General features: G+C 44.4%; 1 protein-coding gene across 1 annotated transcript in view; it reads left to right on the plus strand.

Annotated features, from left to right (window-relative positions):
* The first annotated feature begins 342 nt into the window (after positions 1 to 342).
* LOC125435782 (solute carrier organic anion transporter family member 1C1-like) overlaps positions 343 to 27,412 on the plus strand; it is a 37,873-nt gene continuing 10,803 nt past the window's right edge. The window contains exons 1-10 of the mRNA XM_048502162.1: positions 343 to 676; positions 6,179 to 6,330; positions 10,746 to 10,887; positions 10,994 to 11,126; positions 13,626 to 13,747; positions 15,802 to 15,948; positions 17,868 to 17,966; positions 19,926 to 20,171; positions 20,499 to 20,663; positions 25,358 to 25,553. Coding sequence (XP_048358119.1) covers positions 6,202 to 6,330; positions 10,746 to 10,887; positions 10,994 to 11,126; positions 13,626 to 13,747; positions 15,802 to 15,948; positions 17,868 to 17,966; positions 19,926 to 20,171; positions 20,499 to 20,663; positions 25,358 to 25,553 — 1,379 coding nt within the window. The 5' untranslated portion in view covers positions 343 to 676; positions 6,179 to 6,201. The remainder of the gene's footprint in view (positions 677 to 6,178; positions 6,331 to 10,745; positions 10,888 to 10,993; positions 11,127 to 13,625; positions 13,748 to 15,801; positions 15,949 to 17,867; positions 17,967 to 19,925; positions 20,172 to 20,498; positions 20,664 to 25,357; positions 25,554 to 27,412) is intronic.

A 27,412-nucleotide genomic window follows, 5' to 3' on the forward strand; every position in this document is an offset into this window, starting at 1 on the left:
TAAAGTGGCATGAGTCTATTTCCATTGCTGACTTCTAAAAAAAAGCAATCTTTTAAAGAACATTTAAGAGCTAATTGGGAAATTACCCAATAAATAATATGGCGGGAGGGGAGAATGGGCTTTGCAAAGGAATTTCTGAGTCTGCAAAGGAAACTTTATTACACCCGCCCTCTCCTCCTGTTGGCAGGTTCCCCCCTCCCCGAAGTCTTTTATTTCCTGGGAACCAGCAATTAAGAAGATCAGGGCTTTAGAAGGGGGAAAAATTAGAAAGCTTTATCACGTGTTCTGTCAAACTTGCTGCAAGCAGTGAAGAAACATCTCAAGAACTTTTAACCATTTCCGTTGGGGAAGGATTTCAAGTGCTGTTTCTCTTGTGTCTTTTGCATGTTTTGGAATCTGTCGTGTGGGAGGGAAATTACCAAACTTGAAGGTGGAGGGGTGAAGACAGAAGAAAAGATCCTCCTGGCAAAACGGTGACGGACGATGCCCACCACCCCTTCCTGCTTTCTTGTCTCCTTTTTCTACCTCCAGATATAAGTCCTACCTCACTGGATACATCTCAGAGTGGATTTTCCTTCGCGATTTTCCCATTCAGAGGCTAGGAGAAGGGTCTCTGTACATGTTTGGAAGTTCATGTCACCTGCAGGTGATTGAAACGGATGGTTGTTACTGCCAGGTAAGGTTGGTTTCTAACCACCCTCTTCCTCCTGTTCTCTCTTGAACTTGGACTTTCTTATTTGGGAATCCATCTGAATAAAGGTGGGAAGGATTTCCCAAAAAACTGAATGCTTTTCCTCGCTGTTCTTTTTTTTAATAAAAAGAACCTGCTGTATTATCGCTACTTGCTTCAAAGATTAATGCTTTCTTATAGGCAGGTATTGCCATATCAGAGGTTGAGAATGGGGAGGATGGGATGGGATAATGTGTTGTATTTTCTGACTGTTGAAGCTAAGGACTGAAACTTCTGAACAAATAGAAAGCTGTTGCTTCCTGGATCCTCAGACCATACAAGATCGCTTCCTCATTATTTTGGCAATTAGCCAAAATTTCATCCTCCCAGCCAATTTGCAGAAGAATGTAAAGCCGAGCCGTTTCAAAAGGGTTTATATGTCCATAGACATGGCTCTGGGGAATTTGCTTTCTTTTATAACAGTAGGGAAAACACAATTTCGTACTGAGCTCTTCGGAGTCTGTTTAGTTCAGAATTCTTTAAAGTACCATGGACACTGTTGTGTAGTACAGCGGCTATTGTGGTTTGTTATTGTGCTGTTTGTAAACATGAGCAGGCTATTAGGAATCCCTGATTCAGGGAGAAATTTGAATGAGGGTTTTGGAAGCCTCACTCTGTACGGAGACTCTCTTAGGATTTCAGCTCCCACTCATGCTGCAAAAAGAACTGGGCCACACTTTGCGCATCCAATATATTTGGCCCATCATGGAATCATAGAAATGGAAGGGGCCATAGAGGCCATCTACCCCACCCCCTGCACAATGCAGGATCAGCCTAGAGATGTAAGGTGTTTTTTTTTCATACCCCAGACATTTTTTTTCTTTCCTTTCTGTGAAATTCGTACCTTTTTAGGGAAGAGTATGCTGTTAAAATAAATTTAAAATTTAAAATAAATTTAACATAGTTGTTAAAATAAAGCAAACATAAGCACACACCAGAGGATGGAATAACTTCGAGAAATGTATTTGGACTGATGTGAGACTGACAGAAAAAGGAAACAGGCAATGATTTTAAAGCCATAATTACCTATTGGGCAGCATTCATAAAAGATCTGGGGAGGAGGTTGCTTATTGCATCTCTGCATGATGCCCTGCACATTCTGGCTTTCTGATTGGTCTTTGCTGATGGTCGGTAACTTGGGCCATTATGGTCACATGGAGCATGGGATCATTTGATTGTGCATATTGCAGAGCTGTTGCAAAAATGCCTTCTGCCACAGATAATTGCTTGTTGAAACTTGGCAGGAGACTCTGGTCTGAAGTGCCTTCCTGTTAGTGACTCATGGATGAACACACCGACACCCCACAGGTCAGGGGGTGTTTCCTTTGAGGGTGAACTATGCTTATTCTTACACATACTCTATACCCGTGGTGGTGAACCTTTGGCACTCCAGATGTTATGGACTACAATTCCCATCAGCCCCTTCCAGCATGACCAATTGGCCATGCTGGCAGGGGCTGATGGGAATTGTAGTCCTTAACATCTGGAGTGCCAAAGGTTCGCCACCACTGCTCTATACGGTTTTTTTTTTCAGTGAACTGTTCAGTCCATTTTAATGCAGACTGTTGGTGGTAGTCCATTCACATGATGGTTAGAAAGTGCTAGACTAGAAAGAGGCAGGACCAAGGTTCAAATCTCTACACCAGCGGTTCTCAACCTGTGGGTCGCGACCCCTTTCACGGGGGTCACCTATGACCATTGGAAAACACATATTTCCGATGGTCTCAGGAACCGAGACACAAATAATTTTATGGTTGGGGGTCACCACAACATGAGGAACTGTATTAAAGGGTAGTGGCGTTAGGAATGTTGAGAGCCACTGCTCTATACTATTATGAACCATAATATAGCTGCAATCCTAAGGACACTTAACTGGGAGTAGACCCCCTAGAATTACATGATATTTACTTCTGATTAGATCTTTCTAGATTTGCTTCCTAGGGGATGGGACCAACTGCTCGCTCTATTAGATGACCCTGCATCCTCGGGGTTGTTGTAAAGATTCAAAGGGGGAACTTGTAATCATATGCCACGTTTGCCTGTTTATCATGCTGAGTTCCTGGAAGGAAAGGCAGAAAAATCAAGAAAAAGTGAAAATTGGAAGTGGTTTGTACATTGTAGTGATTTTTTCCCAAACGTAATCATGTTGATGATGGGAGAACGGGGCATGCTTCAGTGGTACAGCATCTGTTCAGCGTTCTGAATGTTGCAGGCTCAATTCTTGGATCAGGTAATAGATGAAGACCCTGAGACCGTGGAGAGCTGCCACTTATCAGAATCAACAATATTGACTTTGATGGACCAATGGTTAGATTTACTATAAAGGTAGTTTGAGAGTAAATCTCATTAATTTCAGTGGGAAGTTTTTGTATGTTGGATTGCTTAAACTTTCTGCAGCAGCACCAATTGTGATTGGTGATATATATATTGTGATTACAGTATCAGCCTGGGACTGGTAAGATCTAAATTCGAGTCCCTTCAAAGCCATGAGGGTCACCAGTCCTGAATGGGAATGTCTGCCAGACATTCTCTCTAACTTAACATACCTTGAGTACAAAATCAGGAAGGATAGACTATGGCTCATTCCGCACATGCAGAATAATGCACTTTCAAACTGCTTTCAGTGCTCTTTGAAGCTGTGCGGAATGGCAAAATCCACTTGCAAACAGTTGTGAAAGTGGTTTGAAAATGCATTATTTTGCGTGTTCAGAAGGGGCCCATGTGTATATGAAAACCCAAGTTCTTGGGGAAAGATGAGATAACAATGTAATAGAAGGGCCATAATCCTATTATAGTTATTCAGAATCGAACTGGAACACAAAGAGTCTGATTTATTTTTCAGTAATGGGGTATCAACCTCATTGGCAGTCAAGTGGGCACTCCAGTGGAACCTTGAAACAATTTCATGTGCAGTTATAGTATAACAAGTGAGGATACGGAAGGAACTTGTGGGGCCACAGAGCAGCAGAAATGTTGGGAAGAAGAAGAGTTTGGATTTATATCCCCCTTTCTCTCCTGTAAGGAGACTCAAGGGGGCTTACAAACTCTTTTCCCTTCCCCCACCTCACAACCAACACCCTGTGAGGTAGGTGGGACTGAGGGAGCTCCAAAGAACTGTGACCAGCCAAGGTCACCCAGCTGGCATGTGTTGGAGTGCACAAGCTAATCTGGCTCACCAGATAAGCCTCCACGGCTCAAGTGGCAGAGTGGGGGATCAGTGCTATTCTGGGCTGGTGAGTCCACAGCAGGCTTACCAGCCAAGGTTGCCACACCCTCTCCCCCCCAGTGTGGATCAGAGCTGGAGAGCCTGCTGTGGTAGCCACTCCTCTTCCCCAGGCCTGGTCCGACCAAGTCACAAATGAATGCGAAACCTCTGAACACAAGTATTGAGTCCCTGCTTCTTGTGATGGGGGTACCATTCTAATCATTGTAGTCACAGCCCTGTCTTTATCTTGAAGCACAGAGGATTGGACCCCATGCCTTTTATTCACCTCAGCCGAATGCTATAAACCTCTTCTGTGAAGTCTTCTGTCAAGGGAGACCAGTGTCCTCCAATGAAGAATGACTTTGGTAGATTCAGCACAGGCCAAATATAATGGGTGTAGGACATTATATAAACCGTTTGGGGAGGGGGGAGGACTTTGCACCGGTCCCATTCGTAAAACGAGTTTGGCACATTTTATTCCCCTCAGCCCGGAATTTTCGAAAACCGCTGAGCCGGCAATCCTTCTGTGCAATCCTGGGTTGGAGGCACTCCTGCACAAACGCAACAGGCAGGAGTCGCTTTATTTCTTTCCCTTCCATCCGTTCCCGTTAGGTTCTGCGCTGTCCACCATGTCAGGGAGAATCTGCCCACCTGCCATTCTGTGCAGATCACCCAGCCCATTGTGGGCAGGTTCTCTGAGTGCCCACCAGCGTACAAAGATCCCCAAGCATGTTTTCTCCCTGCGGCAGTGAGTATAACTGCCATAACTGCCATATAGATCTACAGCAACACATTAATTATCGCCCAGCTGTTGCAGCGAGGGTCCCTTCTTCCTTTCCCCCCCTTTTGTGTGACACACATACACAGCTACACAGGTGCAGCCCATTAGAATGTGGGACAATCAGGTTCATTTCTATATGCCTGCGCAGCTACGCATGCGTTGCCGGTCATTTTTAAAAACAAGAAACGTCCCCGTGCGAGAGTGCAGAAGCAACTCGGATTGTTTCCATGGGCTCCAGTCACTGCCTGAACGGGTAAAAGGGCACACATGCAAATGGGAAAAGGGAAAACAAGTTCCTTCATCATGACTGCAATCTGTTATCCATACGTTGTGTGGAATCCATCTTTGTCTGACGGAAACAGACTTCTTTGAATGGAGAAATGTCTTTTTGCTACTGCTGAAGGAAGTCTTTCTCTGTCGGATAGAAGACTTGGTGGAAGGAAGTCAGATTCTAACCCTGTATTTCTCTGGAGCCTTTTTTCCCCCTATGATTCATTCACATGGCTGGCCGTATGAGAAGGCAGTGGCTTTGGGTGGTAGACTTGGGGAGATGGTGGCCTGTCCTTTTTGCTGGGAGGGGCCACGGCTCAGTAGCAGAGCATCTTCTTGGCATGTAGAAGGTCCCAGGTTCCCCCAGGCTTTTGGGGAGGCTGGTTGGTGATCGGTGCCCCCCCCTCCTAAACCTAGGTGGTCCCCATTACATCTAGAGGACCTCCGTTCCCCTCTCAGGGTTTTTTTAATTGTTTAAACCGGACGCTGTATATTGCATGCTGTATTTTAAATGGTTTGTGTTTAATTTATTCATATTTATATTTGGGATTATGATTGTGCTCTTCTTGTTACGTTATGTTACTTTATGTTGTACACCGCCCAGAGCCCTCCAGGGGTGGGCGGTATATAAATTTAATAAACAACAACAACAACAATAATAATAAATGTGCAATCCATGCCATCTCCAGCTAAAAAAATCAGGTTGTAGGTGCTGTAAAAAACAAACTCTACTTGAGATCCTAGACAGCCACTGTTAGCCAGAGTTAATACAGCTGACTTTGATGGATACATGGCCTTGTTCATTGTAAGGCAGATTCAAGCGCTTGTGTGTATGTTGCTCTCCCATGCTCATTTTCCAGTGAACTATGTGCAGGGATTCCTCAGCAAATGTGAAAATGGTTCCCTGAATGTAGGAGAAGAGGGGTTTGGATTTATACCCCACCTTTCTCGTCACTAAGGAGTCTCAAAGTGGCTTACAAACTCCTTCCCTTCCTCTCCCCACAACAGGAACCTTGTGAGGGAGGTGGGGCTGAGAAAGTTCTGACGGAACTGTGACTAACCCAAGGTCACCCAGCCGGCTTCATGTATAGGAGTGGGGAATCAAACCTGGTTTTCCAGATGAGAGTCCTACCTGCTCTTAACCACTACATCATGCTGGCTGACCTTCAGAATCCTTTCTGATGTCTTGTAGATTGACGGAAAGGGAATATTAAGATGGAGAATTCATCCAAAGAAAACACTCAGCTCTTCTTGAACAACACAGTCTTGTCCATGGATAGGTCTTCTTCAAAGTCAGAATCTTCAGCATCGAAGGAGAAAGGAACATTCTGCGGAGGAATAAAGGTACCATCAAAGTTGGGAATTATGAAAGGCTTATTCAATATATTAATATAAGAAAAAGCAGCAGCACTAAGGAGCAGTTCTCAGCATCTTGTAGTTACTTGAGCTCACCTGGGAAACCTCACCCAGTCAAGCCATGGAAAGGACTGATGTCTCTTTCTTCATTCTATGGGTGGTTGCACATGGCTGTTCTTAATTGGTGGAGAGATTTGTCTGGTGTAGAATAGAGTAGAGTAGAATAGAGTTTGGATTTATATTCCCCCCCCCTTTCTCTCCTGCAGGAGACTCAAAGGGGCTTACAATCTCCTTGCCCTTCCCCCCCTCACAACAAACACCCTGTGAGGTAGGTGGGGCTGAGAGAGCTCCGAGAAGCTGTGACTAGCCCAAGGTCACCCAGTTGGCATGTGTGGGAGTGTACAGGCTAATCTGAATTCCCCAGATAAGCCTCCACAGCTCAAGCGGCAGAGCTGGGAATCAAACCCGGTTCCTCCAGATTAGATACATGAGCTGTTAACCTCCTACGCCACTGCTGCTCCTGGTGCCAGTCTCCTCTCCTCCACTGTAGCCTCACAACAACCCTATGAGGTGAGTTAGAAGGAGGAGGAGGAGGAGGAGAAGGGTTTGGATTTATATCTCCCCTTTCTCTCCTGCAGGAGACTCGAAGGGGCTTACAAACTCCTTTCCCTTCCCCCCTCACAACAAACACCCTGTGAGGTGGGTGGGGCTGAGAGAGCTCAGAAGAGCTGTGACTAGCCCAAGGTCACCCAGCTGGCGTGTGTGGGAGTGTACAGGCTAATCTGAATTCCCCAGATAAGCCTCCACAGTTCAGGCGGCAGAGCAGGGAATCAAACCCGGTTCCTCCAGATTAGATACACGAGCTCTTAACCTCCTACGCCACTGCTGCTCCTGTTAGGCTGACAGAGTGTGACTGGACCAAGAGTCACCCGGAGAACTTCCATGGCATGAGTGGGAATTCAAATGCGGGTCTTCCAGATACTAGTCTGACACTCATAGTCACCGCACCACACTGGCTGAATCCAGTCCATCAGATGTCTCATTGAGCAGGCATTCGGGGGAGGGCGGTATATAAATTAAATATACAAATACAAATATACAAATAAATAACCTTCAGCCCTTATCAAGAAAAGCATAGAGAACATTCTCAATTTCTGAAACTGCTGTAAGGACTGAGGGAGACCATAGAACTGGTTAGAGTGTTGGGAAGTAGGTCTTGGAAGAGCAAGGTTCAAACCTCACATGGCTGGGAAGTGCACTGGGGGATGTCGGCCTAGTACCTATCTCTCTGACCTACCTAACTTGCACTGTTTTTGGGGAGATAAAATGGTAGAGGGAGTCATGTAGGCCCACCTGGTTCCTAGGATGGACAGCAGGATACAAATAGAAATTACCAAACTCTTGAGAGATGGTAGCACAAGACCCCCACAAGGCTCATACTCAGTGGTGGGATCCAAAAATTTTAGTAACAGGTTCCCATGGTGGTGGGATTCAAACTGTGGTGTAGCGCCAATGGGGCTGGGCGGGGCACGACGAGGGCATGGCCGGGCATTCCGGGGGCGTGGCATTCCTGGGCGGGGCTGTGGCAAGGACGCAGCTACTGCGCCGGTCCTTGGGCGGGAAACGAATGCACGCAGGCGCAGGCTGCCACGCACGCCGGTGCACCTCCTGCTAGACTGCTTCAAGTTCTGCGCGTTACTGCTGAGAGGAGGGGCGTAACTAAGGCAAAAATCACATGGCAAAATCACCAATTAGTAACCCCCTCTCGGCACACACAAATAATTAGTAACCTACTCTCGGGAACCTGTGAGAACCTGCTGGATCCCACCTCTGCTCATACTCCATCATATGGCTCCATAGTCAATGTCCCCCCCTCCCAACACACACACACTACAACATGGGAATAAGGCCTGGCAGGCAATTCCTGGCAGCTTCTGCCATCCCAAGCTGACAGGCAGTTCAGGACAGGAGTGCCAAGTCCATTGACCCAAAGCTGCTGGAGGGACCGAGCTGCCTTACTGGAAAGGGAAAGTTTGTTATTTCATTTCGTGTACAGTCCCAAACATATTTTGGAATCCTTACATTAGTATATTCTGCAAAGTGTACATGCTGGGTGGGGAACCCACAATAGGGAAAGGGGTAGAGAATGGTTTAACAATGGACCTCCCCCCACACATGCCATTGCATTCTCCATTCCCCAACCTTGCACACTGATTTATTTCACCATCAGCTGTTGTTACCTTCAATTCCAAGAGTCCATAATGATGATGTGCATGTGCGTGCGTGCACACATGTGCGCATGCAAGGGAGGGGCCAGCGTCTTCTCCGACTCTTGGGACGGCCTGGCACTGAACTGCGTCCCCCGGTTTGGAGAATTAAAAGCAAGTTGTGTTCATTAAACTTGCATTACGAGACAAATGAGATCATTCCCCTTCTGCCCGCTTCGAGGGTAATCCGATTGCCTCGCTGAATAAACCTCCAGTTGCCACTGAGCCACTCAGGAAGCGGCTTATGGCCTCCCAAAATAGACAATCATATTGGTGCCAACTGTTTCCCTCACTGGAAGTTCTCTCCGAGTTGGAAAATGTGGTCGATAGCCAACCTGGAGGAGAGCCATTGCTATACTTTGCTTATTCCCCTAAGCCATTGGTTGAGGCAGCTATCAGCAGAGTTTAAAGCAGAGTCACTCTGGTAAGATGAGAAGTCTTTAGTCTTCTTGCACTCACTGCAACCTTCGACCACTCTTGGAAAAGAATACTCTCCACTCAAGATGTTCTTTCCATAGGAAGGCTTTTACTTTAGCAGTTGCAAGGTTACACAAGCCTATACAAGACCATAATACTATACAGAACTCTTCAACATAACAAAGTTCAGCACACACAGAACTTAACTCAGACTCTATCTCTATCTCAGCATATACAATACATACATCAGGGATACTTTTTCCCGCCCATGGAACAGCCTCTTATTGGTCTAGAATTACTGTTGAACTAACCAATCATGTTAAAGGTTAATCTTTGCTACTTTTGCCCCTAGACTGACTGTCTCCGTCCTCTGAGTTTTGCAAACTCCTGCTAACTTAGAAGATGACCTTCTTGTGAACTGTTACACTTTTTTACATATCATGACAGCAGCAACAGCTTCTGCTTGGCTGCACTCCCAACTCTCCTACCCTTCATTTTAAAAAATATGTGTTGTGTTGTGTATTTGCACAGGTTGAATTTAGTTTTGTCTCTCTCCACCCACTCCCCCCCGGGCAAATCCAACCAATAAGTATAATAATCCAACCAATACGTATAATATGTTGAAATAAATAGTCACTGGGGGTCGATAGGATCTTATTGAGACATGTATGGACGTATAGTTTTGTCTTTTATTTTTGTATAGTAGTTTGACATTGTAAGCTGTCCTGAGCTCGTCTTTGGACAGGAAAGGACGGGATACAAGCTCAATAAAATAAATAAACATATTGGCAAATAGTGAAGTCCACAAAGCATCTTTGCTCAAGCCTTCTACAAGGGCATTCTCATTCAAATGCACAATTAAAATGGCAATGAAAACAATGTTTTGCCACCTCTTAAACCGTTAATCACAGTAGCAGCAAGTCAGCACCACGGACAGCCCCTATGATCCAGTGGCTAGTGTGTTGGACACTAGCTCATGGGAGTCCTAGGTTGAAACACCCAGTCACCTGTGCACCTGGGCCAATCATTGTGTCTGAGCCAAATTTACCTCACAAGGTCATTGTGACAATAAAGGAAAGTGATCCTGAGTTCCTTAGAAGGAGGCTGTTGTTTTTTTAAGTATGAGAAAATATCTCACACAGAAATTTTTGCCTTCATTTTTTATTGTATTTATTTAAGTCAAGGTAGCCCCCTGTGCAAGCACTGGGTCATTACTGACCCATGGGGTGATGTCATATAATGTTTACTAGGCAGATGATGTTTACGGGGGCAGGGGGTTGCCACTGCCTTCCCCAGTTATCTACACTTTATCTCCCACAAGCTGAGTACTCATTTTACTAACCTGGGAAGGGTGGAAAGCGGAGTCAACCTTGAGCCGGCTACCTGAAACCGACCTCTGCCAGGATTGAACTCAGGTTGTGAGCAGAGCTTTGACTGCAGCACTGCAGCTTATCACTCTGCACCACTAGGCTCCTTTTATTTATTTCCTTAATTAATTTATACCCTGCCTTTCCCAGCACAGCACAGCAAAGGGAACTGCACTGTTACTGAAGTTAAGCTGTGGCAGCCATTTTGTGGCTGGCTCTTCCTCCTGTGGTGGCCATTTTGCCCACCATGCAGTGTCATAATTCCAAATGTGCCCTCAAGCTTAAAAAAAGCTGGGGACCCCTCTACTGTAGCGTCAAATTGTCTCTTAACTCTCCCCTCGTTCTTTTGCAGATCTTTCTTGGTGCATTGTCTTTTGTTTACTTTGCAAAAGCTCTGTCAGGAAGTTACCTAAAAAGTACCATCACCCAAATAGAAAGAAGATTTGACATTCCTTCTTCTCTGGTTGGCATAATAGATGGGAGCTTTGAAATTGGTACGTGGTGTCGCCAAAGTGTTTTATCGGTATAAAGGTTTTTCCAAAGTAGTTTTCTTATGGATCTTCTTCTCAGATCAACCTCTTCTTTCTATGTCTCTTAAAGGGAATCTTTTGATAATAATACTTGTAAGCTACTTCGGAGCCAAATTACATAGGCCAAAGATCATTGGAGCCGGTTGCCTCATCATGTCGCTTGGAACATTTGTAATAGCAATGCCACAGTTCTTTATGGGACAGTAAGTACATAATACTTTGCAGCTAACAGAAAGAGAGGCATGCTTCTGTCTTTCAGCACTAGCCTACTATGATGCTAGTTGCAAGAATAATGGAAAGGATAAGAAACTCTGGATTATCCATTTACTTACTTACTTAACTTATGTATGTATGTATGTATGTATGTATGTATGTATGTATGTATGTATGTATGTATGTATGTATGTATGTATGTATGTATTTATTATTATTATTATTATTATTATTATTATTATTATTATTATTATTATTATTATTATATTGATACAAAACACTTATACACAGCAAACAAGATCAATATGCTGGATTTTGTATTACATCACACGTCGGACACTTCCCAAGCATCTAGGACTGTGTGATGTATGGACGAATAATGCGTGCAGAGCCGAGTAGGGTGGCCTTTTGCAGCTGACATATGGTGATGTTGTCAGCGCCAATTGTTTTTAAGTGCCGTTCAAGATCTTTAGGCACTGCACCCAGTGTGCCGATCACCACTGGGACCACCTTTACTGGTTTGTGCCAGAGTCTTTGTAGTTCAATCCTTAAATCCTCGTATCGTGTAAGTTTTTCCAGTTGCTTCTCATCAATCCTGCTGTCACCAGGAATCGCCAGGTGACATAATAATAATAATAATAATAATAATAATAATAATAATAATAATAATAATAATAATAATAATAATAATAATAATAATAATAATAATAATAATAATAATAATTTATTTATTTATTTTTTATTTACATTTTCAGTCTTAAGTAGGTCAGCTTCTTCCTTCTACAGGCATATTGGTAGGCGGTCCCCAACATTACGGCCAAGCTTCCACACAGCAAACTCAGCAACACAATTTAACACATTTAAAACCAGCAGCAATCACACATAATTTAAAACATTATTATTATTATTATTATTATTATTATTATTATTATTATTATTATTGTTGTTGTTGTTGTTGTTGTTGTTGTTGTTGTTGTTGTTGTTGTTGTTGTTGTTGTTGTTGTTGTTATTAATTCGATTTGATAAACCGCCCTACCCCTGGATGGCTCAGGGCGGTGTACAACAGCAAACAACAACACAATAAAACAAATCAAATAGCCCCAGTTAAAATAATACAAACCTTAAAACTATAGCAGCAGTAACCGTCAGTAAGTAATTAATAATAAGAGACGTCTGGTATCAGACCCCAGTGATCAAACCCTGGGAGGGAGGGGGTTGGCAGATGGTCAAATATATAGCCAGTGCGCAGGGCAACAAGAGGTGCGGGCTCAGCAGCCGGCCCCCCCAAAAGCCTGGTGGAACAACACAGTTTTACAGGCCCTGCGGAACTGTATGTATGTATGTATGTATGTATGTATGTATGTATGTATGTATGTATGTATGTATGTATGTATTTGATTTAATACCCTGTTCTCTCTTGTTGGAGTGGGCTCGGAGCAGCTCACAGCATATGGCCCCATCCAAACGGCCAGGCAGCTTCTCAGCAATGTAGGGAGGCTTGAAAAGAGAAAGGCCTACTGCTGCCAAGAAGACTATATAGACTTACGTTGTCTTTTCAGTGGCTTAAGTATATACCAGCTGCCGCCAGCATAAGGTAGCGAACGGCCAGGAGGGAACCGACTAAAGTCAGCTCCTCCCCCAGCCATGCCTCTCTCAAGTCAGAGTGCCGGAAAGCTGTCCTTCCTGCTGGGCCTGTTGCAACTGTCCCGGTTCCTTCCCCTACCTCCCATCAACCCCAAACGCCGAGCTGGCCTGGTGGATCAATGGAACCTGAGTGCCTACTCTTCTGCTCCTCAGCTGGACCGCTGCCACTCTCCTGTCCCGTCCCCCCCCCCCCACGAACCCCAAATGCCAACCTGGCCTGCTGGCAGTTTGTTTTCTGCTGCTCCAAAGATTAGGCCAAGTTGTTTTCAAAACGTTTCAACTGGAGAATCGTTTCATAGGCGAATCCATTTAAAACATTTTGAGGCTGGAAATAAAATGTCTGGGGGTAAAAACAAGGTGGAACTCCATGGGGGAAATGTTTTATCTCCTGCCTCAGAAAGTTTTAAAAGGTTTGTGCAGGAAGGGCCTCTGCATGAAGCAACTTCATACGTTCACGTGTTCCATGTGAGCCTGTCACCTGAACTTTCGTTATCGAGCTGGGTCCATTTGGGCTTGGTTTGACTTCACTGCCGTGGCAGAGCCCAAGGGGTGATGACTGCCACTGATTCTTTACACTCCTCTGACCCTCTGCGCCCTCCTTATTGCACCAACACAAGTAACTTCTTAGGTGACCTCGACTCACAGAGTTGGACCTCAAGGGCCATCAAGTCCAACACCTTAAATGGAACCATTGTGCAGTGGCTAGAGTATCAAATGCTGGGGGGCAAATGGCTGACATTTTCATGATGTTGTTGACTCAAGGACTCTGCACTGAGTTGAATCTGTATTTTCCCCACATTTGAGTAGCACAAATTCTGGTAAAGGAACTGTTGGTTTCCACACAGCTATAGGTATGAGATATTTTCTTCCTCCTCCAATTCAACTGTCAGCATCTCCCCATGTCTGCAGGATCAAAATCAAATAACAGTCTCGGTCTTGGAAAGATCTCAGGGCAAAATGCATGCAGGTAAGAATCGTTTGTTCCTCTTCATTTTTGTAAGCCGCAAGAATATCACATTTAGCGGTTCTTCTTGTGTCCTGTTTTACTTAGCTTCTGTGTCTCTCAGTGGAAAAGGACAGGCATGTGTTAACAGGGGTGTGTCTGCTGAAAAAGTGCTGAAAAATGACCCAGGGCAAGAACTACAAGGTTACCCTACACCCAAACTCCATGTGAGGTTCAGGGGCCTGAATGGGTTGACTCTGGGCTGGAATGGGTTGAGCTTCAAACTGCAGGCTTCAAACCTGCAGTTTAAAGCTTGACACAGCCAGGCTGCGTCAAATTGAGCAGTGGGTCTGACCAGCTTTATATTGTCGGCTTCACCCCCCAAGCTGCACTTCTGACCAGGTGAAGATGGGGGGCAGAACAGTGGTGGGATCCAAAAATTTTAGTAACAGGTTGCCATGGTGGTGGGATTCAAACTATGGCGTAGCGCCAATGGGGCTGGGCGGGGCACAATGGGGACGTGGCCGGGCATTCCAGGGCGGGACATTCCTGGGTGGGGCTGTGGCAAGGACGCAGCCGCTGCGCCGGTCCTTGGGCGGGAAACAAATGCACGCAGGCGCAGGCTGCCACGCATGCCGGTGCACCTCCTGCTAGACTGCTTCAAGTTCTGTGCGCTACTGCTGAGAGGAGGGGCGTAACTAAGGCAAAAATCACGTGGCAAAATCACCAATTAGTAACCCCCTCTCGGCACACACAAATAATTAGTAACCTACTCTCGGGAACCTGTGAGTACTTGCTGGATCCCACCTCTGGGGCAGAGCCAGCAGTATAAAGCTGGAGGCAGTCAGACTGAGTGCTTAGTTCGATGCTGAGGTGACTCAGCTGGCTGGGTTGAGCTTTAACTGCAAATTAGAACTTGACCCAGCCAGGCTGAACCCAGCAGTGGCGTAGAGGTTAAGAGCAGGCGTGCTCTAATCTGGAGGAACCGGGTTTGATTCCCCGCTCTGCCGCCTGAGCTGTGGAGGCTTATCTGGGGAATTCAGATTAGCTTGTGCACTCCCACACATGCCAGCTGGGTGACCTTGGGCTAGTCACAGTTCTTCGGAGCTCTCTCAGCCCCACCCACCTCACAGGGTGTTTGTTGTGAGGGGGGAAGGGAAAGGAGACTGTAAGCCCCTTTGAGTCTCCTACAGGGGAGAAAGGGGGGATATAAATCCAAACTCTTCCTCCTCCTCCTCCTCCTCCTCCTCCTCCTCTTCTAGCAAATGCCAGGAGATTGTTTGGGTGGTGTCTGGGGAGGGTGGAGTTTGGGAGTGATGTCATCTTCTTTGTACCCCTCCAGAAATTCTCCCAATCTCTATGTTCTTTATCATAGCAAAAGAAACTTCTAGAGTGTCACGCAGAAGTGATGTTGCTTCTGGTTGGAGGGGTTGTAGTCTGTGATATCACTTCCAGATGACTCTCTGGGAATTTCCCCAACCTTTGTGGTCATTACCCTAGACAGTGGGGAAAATTCACAGAATGTCCGCATCAAGGCAGTTTCCATTTCATTTTTTCCAACCACTAACATTAGCACAGGTGGGAAGCATGAGGTAGGAAGTTGCCTGCTGCCCAGAGAGAAAGGGGGGTATAAATCCAACTCTTCTTTTTCTGGCTGCACCCCCAATCTTCACCTGACAAGAGGTGGAGCTTGGGGGGAAAGCCCACAGTATAAAGCTAGAACAGGTCAGGCTGAGTGCTCAGTTGGGTGCTGGGTTCAGCCTGGCTAAGCTGAGTTATAAAATGCAGGCTTGAAGCATCAAACAACCAAACTCAGCATTGGACTTGGGGAACCTAGCTGAGCACTGACCAGGTTCAGTGTTCACAACTGTGTGCTTGCCCCCAAATTCCATATGGAGTTTGGGGGTGGGGGTGGGGGGTAATTGCTCCCAGAGGCTGTGAAGTCAGTGTGGCACCCCTTGAGGAAGAGTGGTACCCAGGACACATCCCTCCTTTCCCCACCCTAGATACGATGGTCTTAAGCAATGTTCTCGTTATGTAAGCAAGAATATTCATCCTCTGTCTCCTTGCGTATGCAGGGTGTGAAAAGGAAGCTGGAACTTCCATGTGGATCTATGTTTTGCTGGGGAATCTGCTTCGTGGCATTGGAGAAACACCAATTCAGCCACTGGGGATTGCCTACATTGATGATTATGCCACAGAAGAGAGCGCAGCCTTTTACATTGGTACAATAATCTTTTGAAAAAGAAAATGCATAATCTTTCTATATCTGTTTTGAACGCACTGTATCTGAAGAAGTGAATTGTGATTCATGAAAGCTCATACTCTGCCAGAAATTTTGGAAGTCTTTAAGGTGATACTTGGCTTTCACTCTTTTCTACGGCTACAGGCAGACTAACACAGCTAACCGTCATGATCTGTCTTGAACACAGGTCGATTCCCCACTGGCAGGTTTGACCTAGGTTCAACCTAGGTTTGACTTAGGTATTCCCCACAGCCGCTGAGTTCGACACGGTTCTGTCCCAGCTTCACCCCCTCAAACTGTCAAATTCCGACTCCATCAGGGAGGTACAACTTTTTCAGCGAACCTAGGTCGAACTCAGGTCGAAGCCGGTAAAGTGGGGAATCATCGAGGAACTGTTCCCTCCGGTCAGCCAATCACAGTTCAGTGTTTTGGGCATGCTCAGAACGAAAGACTCGCAGCGGGGAAAAGCGCACCCTTTAAAAAAAAATCCTTCTTGTATATGAAGCAATGGCCATACATATAAACACCAGAAGTTTACACGCTGTTTTTAGCTACATAGAGCACTGATTTGCGGCTAAGTTGCCATTATGTAAAAAAAAAAACAGACGCACGTTCACGTTCCCATGGTAACACGACAGCCAATTGGGAACAAAGAGCAGAAGAGGCGCTGAGGTGATTCCGCCCTCTAAGCTCAGCTCTGGTGGGACGAACTCAGCTGCTGTGTGGAGTAACAATGGAGTCGACCTAGATCAGTTCCTTTTCAGGTCGAATCTAGTCGAATCTAGTCGACTCTGCAGTGGGGAATCAACCACAATGTGTTATTCTAAATCACACCTTGTTCTGTCAAGTATTCTCTGGTCTGACTCTCCGGGGACTCTGGTGGAGCTCCTCCACATCACCTGTCCATTTTAACTGGAGATGCTAGAGCATGAACCTGGTGCCTTCTGCATGTGAAACCTATGCTCAAATGCTCTACTCACAGCCCCTCCCTATGGTTTATTGCAGGGGTCGCCAACCTTTTCCACCCAAAGAGCCATTTGGACCCGTTTTCCATGGCCCCGAAGATCTACCAAGCCGGAGAGGCAGTTCCACATAGAGCCGCCTCTGGTTTGGCCCCTCCACTCACCTTTCCTTCCAGATGCTCTGGAGGGCTGGAGGGACACTCCGATGCTACCCCCCGACCTCTAGGCCATGCAGAGCCGCAATATAAGGCTGAAAGAGCCGCATGTGGCTCTGGAGCCACGGGTTGCAGATCCCTGGTTTATTGTTATTTTATTACGTTAGTCTAATTAGTTTTTATACCACCTTTTGAAAGTGGAAAAACATCTTTTGTCTTTCAATGAAGAACACAAATGGGGTATCTCTCCTTGCAAAACCAGTAACCTTCTGTAGAGAGATGACTACTTGCCATGACGGCCAAAAATTGGTCTCTTCGGCCCTTCTGCACATAAATCCCCTCTTTCTCCCTCTGCCACTAGATAATTCTTCACCTTTTATTTCACTTGCTGAACTTCTGTAGACTCACCAGCTGAGGCAGCCCCCCTCATCATTAGTGAGTTCGTAATCCCAAATCTCTGTCAAAATCTTGAGAGCAGATAGAGTGGATCCTCTTAATGAGTTCCAGTTTAGTACTTTCACACTGGATTCTTCCTTTGAGCTTTTTTGGGGGCAAAAGGATTATGATCAACCACAAAATATACAGAAATAATAAGCAGGTTGCTCTTGTGAAATAGTCCTTCATAAATATGTTCTTGGGTGCAGGACTTCAGAATTGGGGTACAGCTCATGAAAAATTGGTCGTTCTCGTCAATCAATCACCCTGCGATGCTTTCTTAATTTAGCATGAGAAAATTACCACTTGCAATTTGACAAGCTACTCTGTCTTTCTCCCTTTAACAGGTTGTGTGCAGACAGTTGCAATTATAGGTCCCATATTTGGCTTCCTTTTAGGGTCCTTGTGTGCCAAGCTGTATGTAGACATCGGTTTTGTAGACATGGGTGAGTCTTAACCAGTTTTAAGTGTGATTTTGTATCTGTAACTTCTTTTGTATCTACTGCTTCCATCATACATAGGCTCTGTACGCCTAAAAATCACTGGAGTGACTGATTTCCATCTGTACAGTATCTGTTCATGTGAACTGTGAACAAATTCTAGAAAATAAATGGCATATATTGATCTTTAAAGCCCAATATGGTTTTGGACCTGCATACCTGAAGCCACACACACCCCTTATGAGCTAACCACCGCAGTCAACTTCTGAGGCAACTTGGGAGGGGGCCTTCTCGGTTGTGGCACCAAAACTGTGGAATTCTCTCTGTAGGGAAACTCATCCAACTTCTGTTTCCAACTTTCACCAGCTGATGAAAACTGTTTTGGGTTTGTTTGGCATTCCCTCAGTGATCCCTCCTTCCTGACCAATTTTAATTGTTTTTCATAGATATTTTAGCTCCAGTTTTAATTGTTTTAAAGATACATTTTTTGCCAGTTTTAATAGTTTTTTAAGAGTGATTTTACGAGGTTTTTAATGTGTTAGCCTCCTTGGTTGCCCTTATGAGTGCAGAAAGGTGGGGTATAAATGATGTGTAGTGGTTAAGACTGGTGGACTCTAATCTGGAGAACCGGGTTTGACTCCGCGGTCCTCCACAAGAGTGGCAGACTCTAATCTGGAGCACTAGGTTCAATTCCTCTACATGTGGCTGACTTTAATCTGGTGAACTGGATTTGTTTCCCCATTCCTTCACATGAAGCCTCCTATAGTGACCTTGGGCTAGTCACAGTTCTCTCCAAACTCTTTCAGCCCCTTCTACCTACAAGGTGTTTGCTTTGGGGAGAGAAAGGGAAAGAGTTTGTAAGCTGCTTACAAACTTCTGGTTGAGAAAAGCAAGTTATAAATCCAAACTCTTCTTTTCTTCTACACTCCATTTACCCAAATTCGGTTACCCATGTTCATGGGGTCTTACATGCATGCCCCCAATGTACATGGGCTCTACAATTGCATTGTGTGTTTCTAGGGCTGGCATTTGCCTCTGGGCAGCAGGCAACTTCCTACCTCATGTTTCCCACCTGTGCTAATGTTAGTGGTTGAAAAAATGAAACGGAAACAGCCTTGATGCTGACATTCTGTGAATTTTCCCCACTGTCTAGGGTAATGACCACAAAGATTGGGGAAATTCCTAGAGAGTCACCTGGAAATGATATCACAGACTATAACCCCTCCAACCAGAAGCAACATCACTTCTGGGTGACACTCTAGAAGTTTCTTTTGCTATGATAAAAAACATAGAGATTGGGAGAATTTCTGGAGGGGTACAAAGAAAATGACATCACTCCCAAACTGCACCCTCCACAGACACCACCCAAACTATCTCCTGGCATTTGCTAGAAAAGGAGGAGGAGGAGGAGGAGGAAGATTTTGGATTTACATCCCCCTTTCTCTCCTGTAGGAGACTCAAAGGGGCTTACAGTCTCCTTTCCCTTCCCCCCTCACAACAAACACCCTGTGAGGTGGGTGGGGCTGAGGGAGCTACGAGAAACTGAGATTAGCCCACGGTCACCCAGCTGGCATGTGTAGAGTGCACAGGCTAATCTGAATTCCCCAGATAAGCCTCCACAGCTCAAGCAGCAGAGCAGGGAATCAAATCCGGTTCCTCCAGATTAGAATGCACCTGCTCTTACTCACTATGCCACTGCTGCTAACAACCTTTTGTGCCCCTAATTTTTCCACATATAGGCCACACGTTTAGACCTTATCCATACTGTAACACAACAGCACAGCTCCTGTGCAATTAAGATGCTTTGTGCAAGATCAAGTGCAGTAGAATTTTCAATTATTTGGATCAGGCTACAGTATAAATTGAAAAGAGAACACTTTGAGCCACAGGATGGCTGAGAATCTCTGACATCATTCCTGTTGATGACGGGTGACTCTGACATCTTTCCCCCCCCACCTTCTGCAGAGAGTATAACAATAACTCACAAGGACTCTCAGTGGGTAGGAGCTTGGTGGCTTGGCTATTTAATAGCAGGCATCATCAGCGTGGTTGCTGCCATCCCTTTTTGGTTCTTACCAAAGGATCTTCCGAGACTGGAGCCCCGAAAAGATTCCAGCACTTCCTCTGAGCAATCCAAATTCATTACGGACGATAGCAGAGACCACCATATAGGCTATCAAGAGCAAGTCAAGATTCTTGAAATGGTCAAAGGTCAGTTGATGTGGTTTGTTTATTTATGCAAGTAAGGTTTGGATTGGAATTTCAGTCCAGACCTTGGAACTGTCTCAACTTGTGATTCTAAAGTGTAGTTACACCCTTGAGCAATTTATGCTACTTGGATGTAGGTATGGTGGATTTATGTCAAGTTTATTGAGGAATTGCGGGATGAGGGCAAAGGGTTATAGCAAAAGGAGTGACAAATCAGAACAGAACTCCCAATGTGGAAGCAACTTAGAAAGTCTGTTTAGCATGTAAACACCTCTCTCGGTGTTGACTTCAAGTCTCTTTGTTAATACGAAGCACTGTTTTGCTTTTCAGATTTTTTGCCGTCCCTTAAGAGCCTCTTTGGAAATCCAGTTTACTTTTTGTATCTCTGCTCCAGCGTTATCCAGTTCAATTCCTTAATCGGCATGGTGACCTACAAGCCAAAATATATTGAGCAGCAGTTTGGGCAGTCATCTGCAAAGACAAATTTTGTCATAGGTATGTCCTGGGTATAGGTAAGTCATAGATGCTCACATGTTCCGAGTTTGGTGAATGGGATCTAGAATGGGAGCAAGTGGTAGCTTTCAGTATCCTTTCTTAAATTCAGTTTTTTTATTGCACTTTTCAGAATCCTCGAGGTTTGTTTGTTAGCTTGTTACGAAGTATTCCACAGAAGGTCATTCTATAACGCCGTTTGCGATAACAAAAGCGTTTTCATAAATTACTTCTTCGGTAGATGTAAATAATCCTCTGCGAATGGATAATTCAGTATCACATTAACGCAGCTTGCTTAACCATTCTCAAGGTGCAGACTTCAGGACACAATCAGGTGCAGCATTATCCATTCGTAGAGGATTCTTGTTATGTTATGTTATTTTATGTTGTACACCGCCCAGAGCCCTCTGGGGGTGTGCGGTATATAAATTTAATTAACAACAACAACAACAACAACAACAACAACAACAACAACAACAGATTATTAAGGCACCTTTATTACTTTTTCACTTCACTGACTAAATGGTGTAGCTCAACACAGGAGTGTTGTTGTTGTGTGTGTGTTGATGATAGTAACAGTAGGACTGGCGATGGTTTCATTATCAATTGTTATCTAGTACACTAGTCCTAGTCATTACAGTTATATGGGACCTGGGGATCCCCAGAATTCCTGCTCATCTGAAGATTATAGAGATCTGCCCTGGAGAAAATGGCTGCTTCAGAGGTTGGACTCTATGGCCTTGTACCTCAGGCTCCATCCCCAAATCTCTAGAAGTTTCACCTCCTGCATCTGGTACCAGAGGTGAGATCCAGCAGGTTCTCACAGGTTCCCGATTGTAGGTTACTAATTATTTGTGTGTGCTGAGAGGGGGTTGCTAATTGGTGATTTTGCCACGTGATTTTTGCCTAGTTACGCCCCTCCTCTCAGCAGTAGTGCACAGAACTTGAAGCAGTCTAGCAGGAGGTGCACCGGTGTGCGTGGCAGCCTGCGCCTGTGTGCATTCGTTTCCCGCCCAAGGACCGGAGCAGCAGCTCCGTCCTTGCCACAGTCCCACCCAGGAATGCCCCGCCCCCGGAATGCCCCGTCCCCTTGTGCCCCACCCAGCCCCATTGGTGCTACACCACAGTTTGAATCCCACCACCATGGGAACCTGTTACTAAAATTTTTGGATCCCACCACTGTCTGGTTCCCCTAAATTCCATCTCCTGTCAGTGGCCCGAGGGTCCTAACCATTCTAGTGCAGTCTTAGTATAGACACATTCCTTGTCTGATGCTGCCTTCTACCTCAGCACTGAGATTTGTGCTGCTTGAAAGAAAAGGGGCAAGAGACATCCTGGCAATGCTTCAGTTGGTCTGACTTTTTTTCCCTTCAAAGTTAAGGGGCAGCTGGAATAAGGTCACAGAATTAAAAACAGCTTGAAACTCTTGGCAGGCCTGGCACGGAAAGACCAATTTGGCAGGAGCAGTTGAAGGCCAGTGGGGTTTCTATGAGTTAGAAAGCCTCCGACTCGAGCGTGGAGCAGAACGAGGCCCCAGCTGATCAGTGGAAAACCACAGGAGCTTCTGGGCGACTCAAGGAAGGTTGTGACATATGCAGAGACCCCAGCCAGATGGCCCTGGCTGCTAAGCAACCATTGCAGAATCTGAAGTGATATGCCAGACGGCGGCAGTTGGCAACTGGAATGGCTGCCAGGCCAATCTTAAGCACAGCACAGCAGTCAGGGTCTGAGTTCATTTCTCCAATTCCCTGACTCAGTTGCTGCCAGTAGAGATGCTGCTGCTCTTAAAATTCAAACCACCATCATTAATTTATTGTTAGGATAATCAAGAAGTATTGGTCTTTTAGGCCTCTTCTGCAAAGACCAATGAACACAGGTGTAGGATGCTAAAAAACCTGTTGGGGGGGGGGACTTTACACAGATCTTGCCCCCAAAATGAGTCTTCCCCATGTTATTTCCCCCAAACCAGGCTTTTTTTGAAAATCGCTAAACAAGCGAGTCTTTTCAAAAATCCCGGGTCTAGTTGTGTTGTTTTTTACTTTCTGAGATATCTCAAACAGGGCTGTGCAGAGGCAGCATTTGAATTTCCTAAATCTATATATATAAAAATCTTATCAGTTCTTTTTTCTGCCGACAGATAATCTCCCAAACTACTGGACCAATTGCTTTGAAATTTTCACACAACGTCACATTCACGTGCGGCCAGGTTTTCATACTGCTTCCACACCTCCTGTTGTGTGCATGTCACAACTGTGCCAGTTATTGTGTACATGCTACACCTGTGACTCTTGGAACCACAGTTCTGTTCCACAACAGCGCCATCTGCTGGCCATCAAAGCAACACCCTCTGATACAAGGGAACCAACCATGCCTTCCTTGAAAACCATTGCCTTATGGAGTGAAAGGGATGGGGTGGGCTATCTGCACATGGCTCGCCCACCCTAGTGGAGGAAGGGGAAGGTGAGGGAGGGTCTAGGGGTTTGCTGGACCAAACGGTCTGAAATTTGAACACAACGTAGCTCGTGCCTCCCAGCGTGTTTTAAGCTAGATAATTCTCCTGCAAGGGAAGGGAGTGAAACGGACAGGTCCAGCCACATGGACATGGCCCACCCACCCTAGCAGAGGAAGGGGAACATTAGGGAGGGACCTGCAGGGTTGCTATGCAAGGGAACGGGAGAGAGGGAGGGGAGCGAGGGGCCCCTTGCCTCTCCCCTCCCTGGCAATCATTGTGCAATGACACATGTTCGAACCGTTTGCTTCCCCTTTTCTTCCTTTTCCACTTCACCAGACTCAGCCACAGCAACACGTGGCCAGGAATGCTAGTAAATAAATAAAATGACAGGAATCATTCTAGTAACGTATCCAGTGGATTTCTTTCTAGCTGTTTCTTCTCCGTCCTAAAATAATGCATCAGAACATTTCTACAGAGCTTAAAGGGATCTTGTTATCTTGTGGAAGGACTGGCAGGCCAGCTGGTTTCTGCTGCAGACCAGTTGGCGATGGGGTGCAGGCAGTGGTGGGACCCAAAAATTTTAATAACAGGTTCCGATGGTGGTGGGATTCAAACAGTGGCACCACCGCACACACGCACCTCTAGTCCCTATTGGGCAGGGAGGTTGCTTTAGTAACCCCTTCTCGGCACTCAGAAAAAATTAGTAACCACTTCTAGAGAAGTGGTGAGAACTGGTTGGATCCCACCTCTGGGTGCAGGTTCTCTGCGTTCCCTAACTTATGTACATTCCTTGAAGATAGCAGCTGGCATTCCCTGGCATGCAGTGGAATAAACTGTAATGTAATCTGTAAGCATTATGGAGCCATGGCGCTCCAAACAATTCCTGTCCACAGCACAGTGCCTTCCATTGTACTCCAAGCTTTTCTTAGTGCTAAGCCTAAGCTAGCTATGTGTGAAATGATTTAAGACTTTGCAAAGTGTAAGAAGTATACTTTATGAAGAACATGCAAAAGGTTTAGGGCTGTTACTGCAGGTTAGTAATGCAGGTCACCAAAACGAGAGCCAAATATCTTGCGTAAACAGAGATGCAATGGGTTGCTATTTTCAGTTTCAACTTTTAACGACTGAGAAAACTATCTGAAATATTTTATCTAAAATGTCAATTATCTTATCCCAAAAGGTTCGTATTTGACGACATTCCCACCACATGTGGATGAAGGAGCCCACTTTCTTTTTGCTTTTCCAACATTTATTTTCATCAGTCCTGTTAAATTTGGCTAGTTTAGCAGGGGTGTAGCACCATCTATGAAACATTTTTATAAAGTTTTCCTTTAAATTGATAGCTAGGGTGAACTTGTTATGTCTTTCCCAGCATCTGTTCCACTCTTCTAATAATATTGGCCTTTTAATATTGGCCTTGACATTTTAGATCAAATATTTCACACACAAATAGCAAGGCGTCCTGAAACGATTCTTCTAGGGATGACCAGCAACAAAGTAATAATTAATAATATTAATTTATTCCTCTATTTAGTGTAACAATCTTTCGCGGAAAAAAAAAATAGAGGACCTAGCAAAAATGTGTAGAAATTCAATGCTTGACATTCCTAAAGTGAAAGAATGGGAAACTAAAATAACATCCTGCCAGAATGTCGCAGATTGGACAAGACTGGGACTTCTGGAAAAATGAAGAAAACAATCCTGAAAAACTTAATAAAACTTGGGGCTTGTTAGTAAAATATTTAAATAAATAAGGGAATATAATTGGTTTGTGAAATGTTGACAACATTTACAAAGTATACCTTTTATGGAATATTGGACTTATTGTATAAGACTTGGTGTTTCTTGTTTTTGTCTGTTTTTTAAATAGAAAGATAGCTCCTTCTTTTGATCTTTGTTTCAAATCTGTTCAGGCTAATGCAATTATAATTTATATATTCATATGCATAGATCATATAAGTATTACCTTTACATATTGTATATTATGAAATGCTGATTTGATTGTATAGAATTTAATGAGTTTATTGTTATGATTGAAATGATTAATAAATGTATATTTTTGAAAAGTCAAAACAAAAGAAAAGAAAACTATCTGAAAAAATATTCTGTGACAGAGCTTAAGGTTCTTTAGGAGGGATCAATATCCTAGGAATTTTGAGGGATGAAAAAAGGATTTCAATAGGTCTGATAAATTTCCCAGGAAGCATTCCACCCACTGTATTGATTTTCCTTTTTTGGACTGTAGGTCTCATCAATATTCCTGCAGTGGCCCTTGGGATATTCTCTGGGGGACTCATCATGAAGAAATTCAGGCTGAATGTCTTGGGTGCAGCAAAACTGTCCTTGGCCTCCTCCTCCTTAGGCTACCTGCTGCTCCTTTCGCTGTTCGCAATGGGTTGCAAGAATGTTGACGTAGCGGGCCTGACCGTCTCCTACCAAGGGTATGTCCTCTTGTGACTCATTTTATGTCAATTTTTGAGCAGGTTTTAGTCAGCAAGAGATAGGCTATCACAGATGGTCAGTTGTTTCTTTTAATCAAAACTGCACAGGAGGCCCAGTGACAAGGAGAAATATGACAAATGTTTTGTTGTTAATTATGTCAGCTTGAATGTTACATATTTTTTCTTTCACACTTGTTTTGCTCCCTCTAGTTCACTTTATTACATCTTTGTATATCCAGTAAATTTCCCTGCAGTTTTATAGTGCAGGGAAATGTGCTGGACATACAGTGATGTAATATTGAAGTGACCACTGGGGGAACAAAAGTCATGCAAAAATGAGAAAAAAACCCAGAGGCAATAGGGACACACAAGAGAAGAAAATGAGAATGCAGAAGAACGAGCAGTTTTGTAAATACACAATTCCTATTTAACCTGGGGAGGGACTTCACTTAGTCTGAGCCTAATGCTGATTTCACACAGCAAAAATTGTCCGTATAGTTTTTATTGCTGCTGTAAATGCAGATGGACACACTAAGGCACAAAAGGAGACTCATGGAGGCAGTGGATTCTCTTGCTTTCAACATAATGATGTCACTTTTTGTGTGACTGGAAGAGATGTTGTCATGTCATCAGGGATACTCCAGCATTTGTGCTAAACTCTATGGTTTAACCTTAGAGTTTTGCCTGAAAACCTGAGCATTCCCAGCGACGTGCAGTGGGGGACCCACCCAACCTCAATGGAAGCCTAGTATTCAGCTATGGCAACAGTGTGACCACACTAAAGTTCTTGTCACACCTTTCTTGCCTCCTCCTCTTGGTGGTTGCCAGTTTCCCCTATCACTGTTTTATTGCTGTGCATCAATCTAGCGGTGACAGATTTTTTAGAAATAAAAAGACTGAAAAAAGCCCAGGGTGGAATGCTAACCATGGGGCTTGACACCAGGAAAATGGCACCAGTTTGGGACAGACCTTAAAAAATGTATGCTCTCTTGTTCATACGATGTGCAAAGTTACTTTGACTGCAGTTCTTTCAAAAAGGTGATATCAAACTAGGTTTGGGAACGAACACAGCAAAGCAATTCAGAGTGGGCATAGGGAACAATGTTGTATGAATGCCTCCATTTTGAGTCCAAACTGGAGCAAAACATCTATTTGGAAGCAACCTAAGATATGAAGGTTTGTGGAATCCCCTGTCTATTTTTTAAAAAGATATTTATTAACTTTATTATTAATTAAAGCATGGTGTACAAAAACATTAAAATAAGAGAAAAAAGAAAGGAAAGGAAGGAAAAATTATACAATCTTTTCTAAGTTTATCAAGGTATTATGTAAAAGAAAAAAAGAAGACTTCTGACTTTCTTTGCATAGCGCTCCAAGATAGTCATCAAACCCTGGCTGTTTGCCCCATCCCTGCCTCCAAGGTTAAAAAAAAGACAGAGAAAAGACAGACATCTAAAAGACAGAGAAAAAGCAAAAAGAGAATTATATCTAGCAAGCATATTTATTTAAGATATATAACCTCCTTATCATACCCTATACCCTAAAGTCAAATTATTATCTTTGAACTTCCATTTAATATATTTAATCCACAACTTCCATTCAGTCCCAGAATCTGCAATCTACTACCTATCTTTTGTATAACCAGTTAGTTTTGCTGATTTAGTTAAATCCAGTACTTTAAATTCCAGTCATAGATTGTGGTTATTTCTCCTGATTTCCATTTCTTAACCCACATTATTTTGGTGATAGCAGAGAAATATCTTAAAAGTTCTCCAACTTTTTTTCTAAGAATCGATCTAAAATCCCAAGTAGATCAGCTTCTTGTTTAAATACAATTTTTCTTCTCAGAATTTCAGAGA

The sequence above is a fragment of the Sphaerodactylus townsendi genome, linkage group LG06 (assembly GCF_021028975.2).
Source record: "Sphaerodactylus townsendi isolate TG3544 linkage group LG06, MPM_Stown_v2.3, whole genome shotgun sequence".
Taxonomy (NCBI): Eukaryota; Metazoa; Chordata; class Lepidosauria; order Squamata; family Sphaerodactylidae; genus Sphaerodactylus; species Sphaerodactylus townsendi.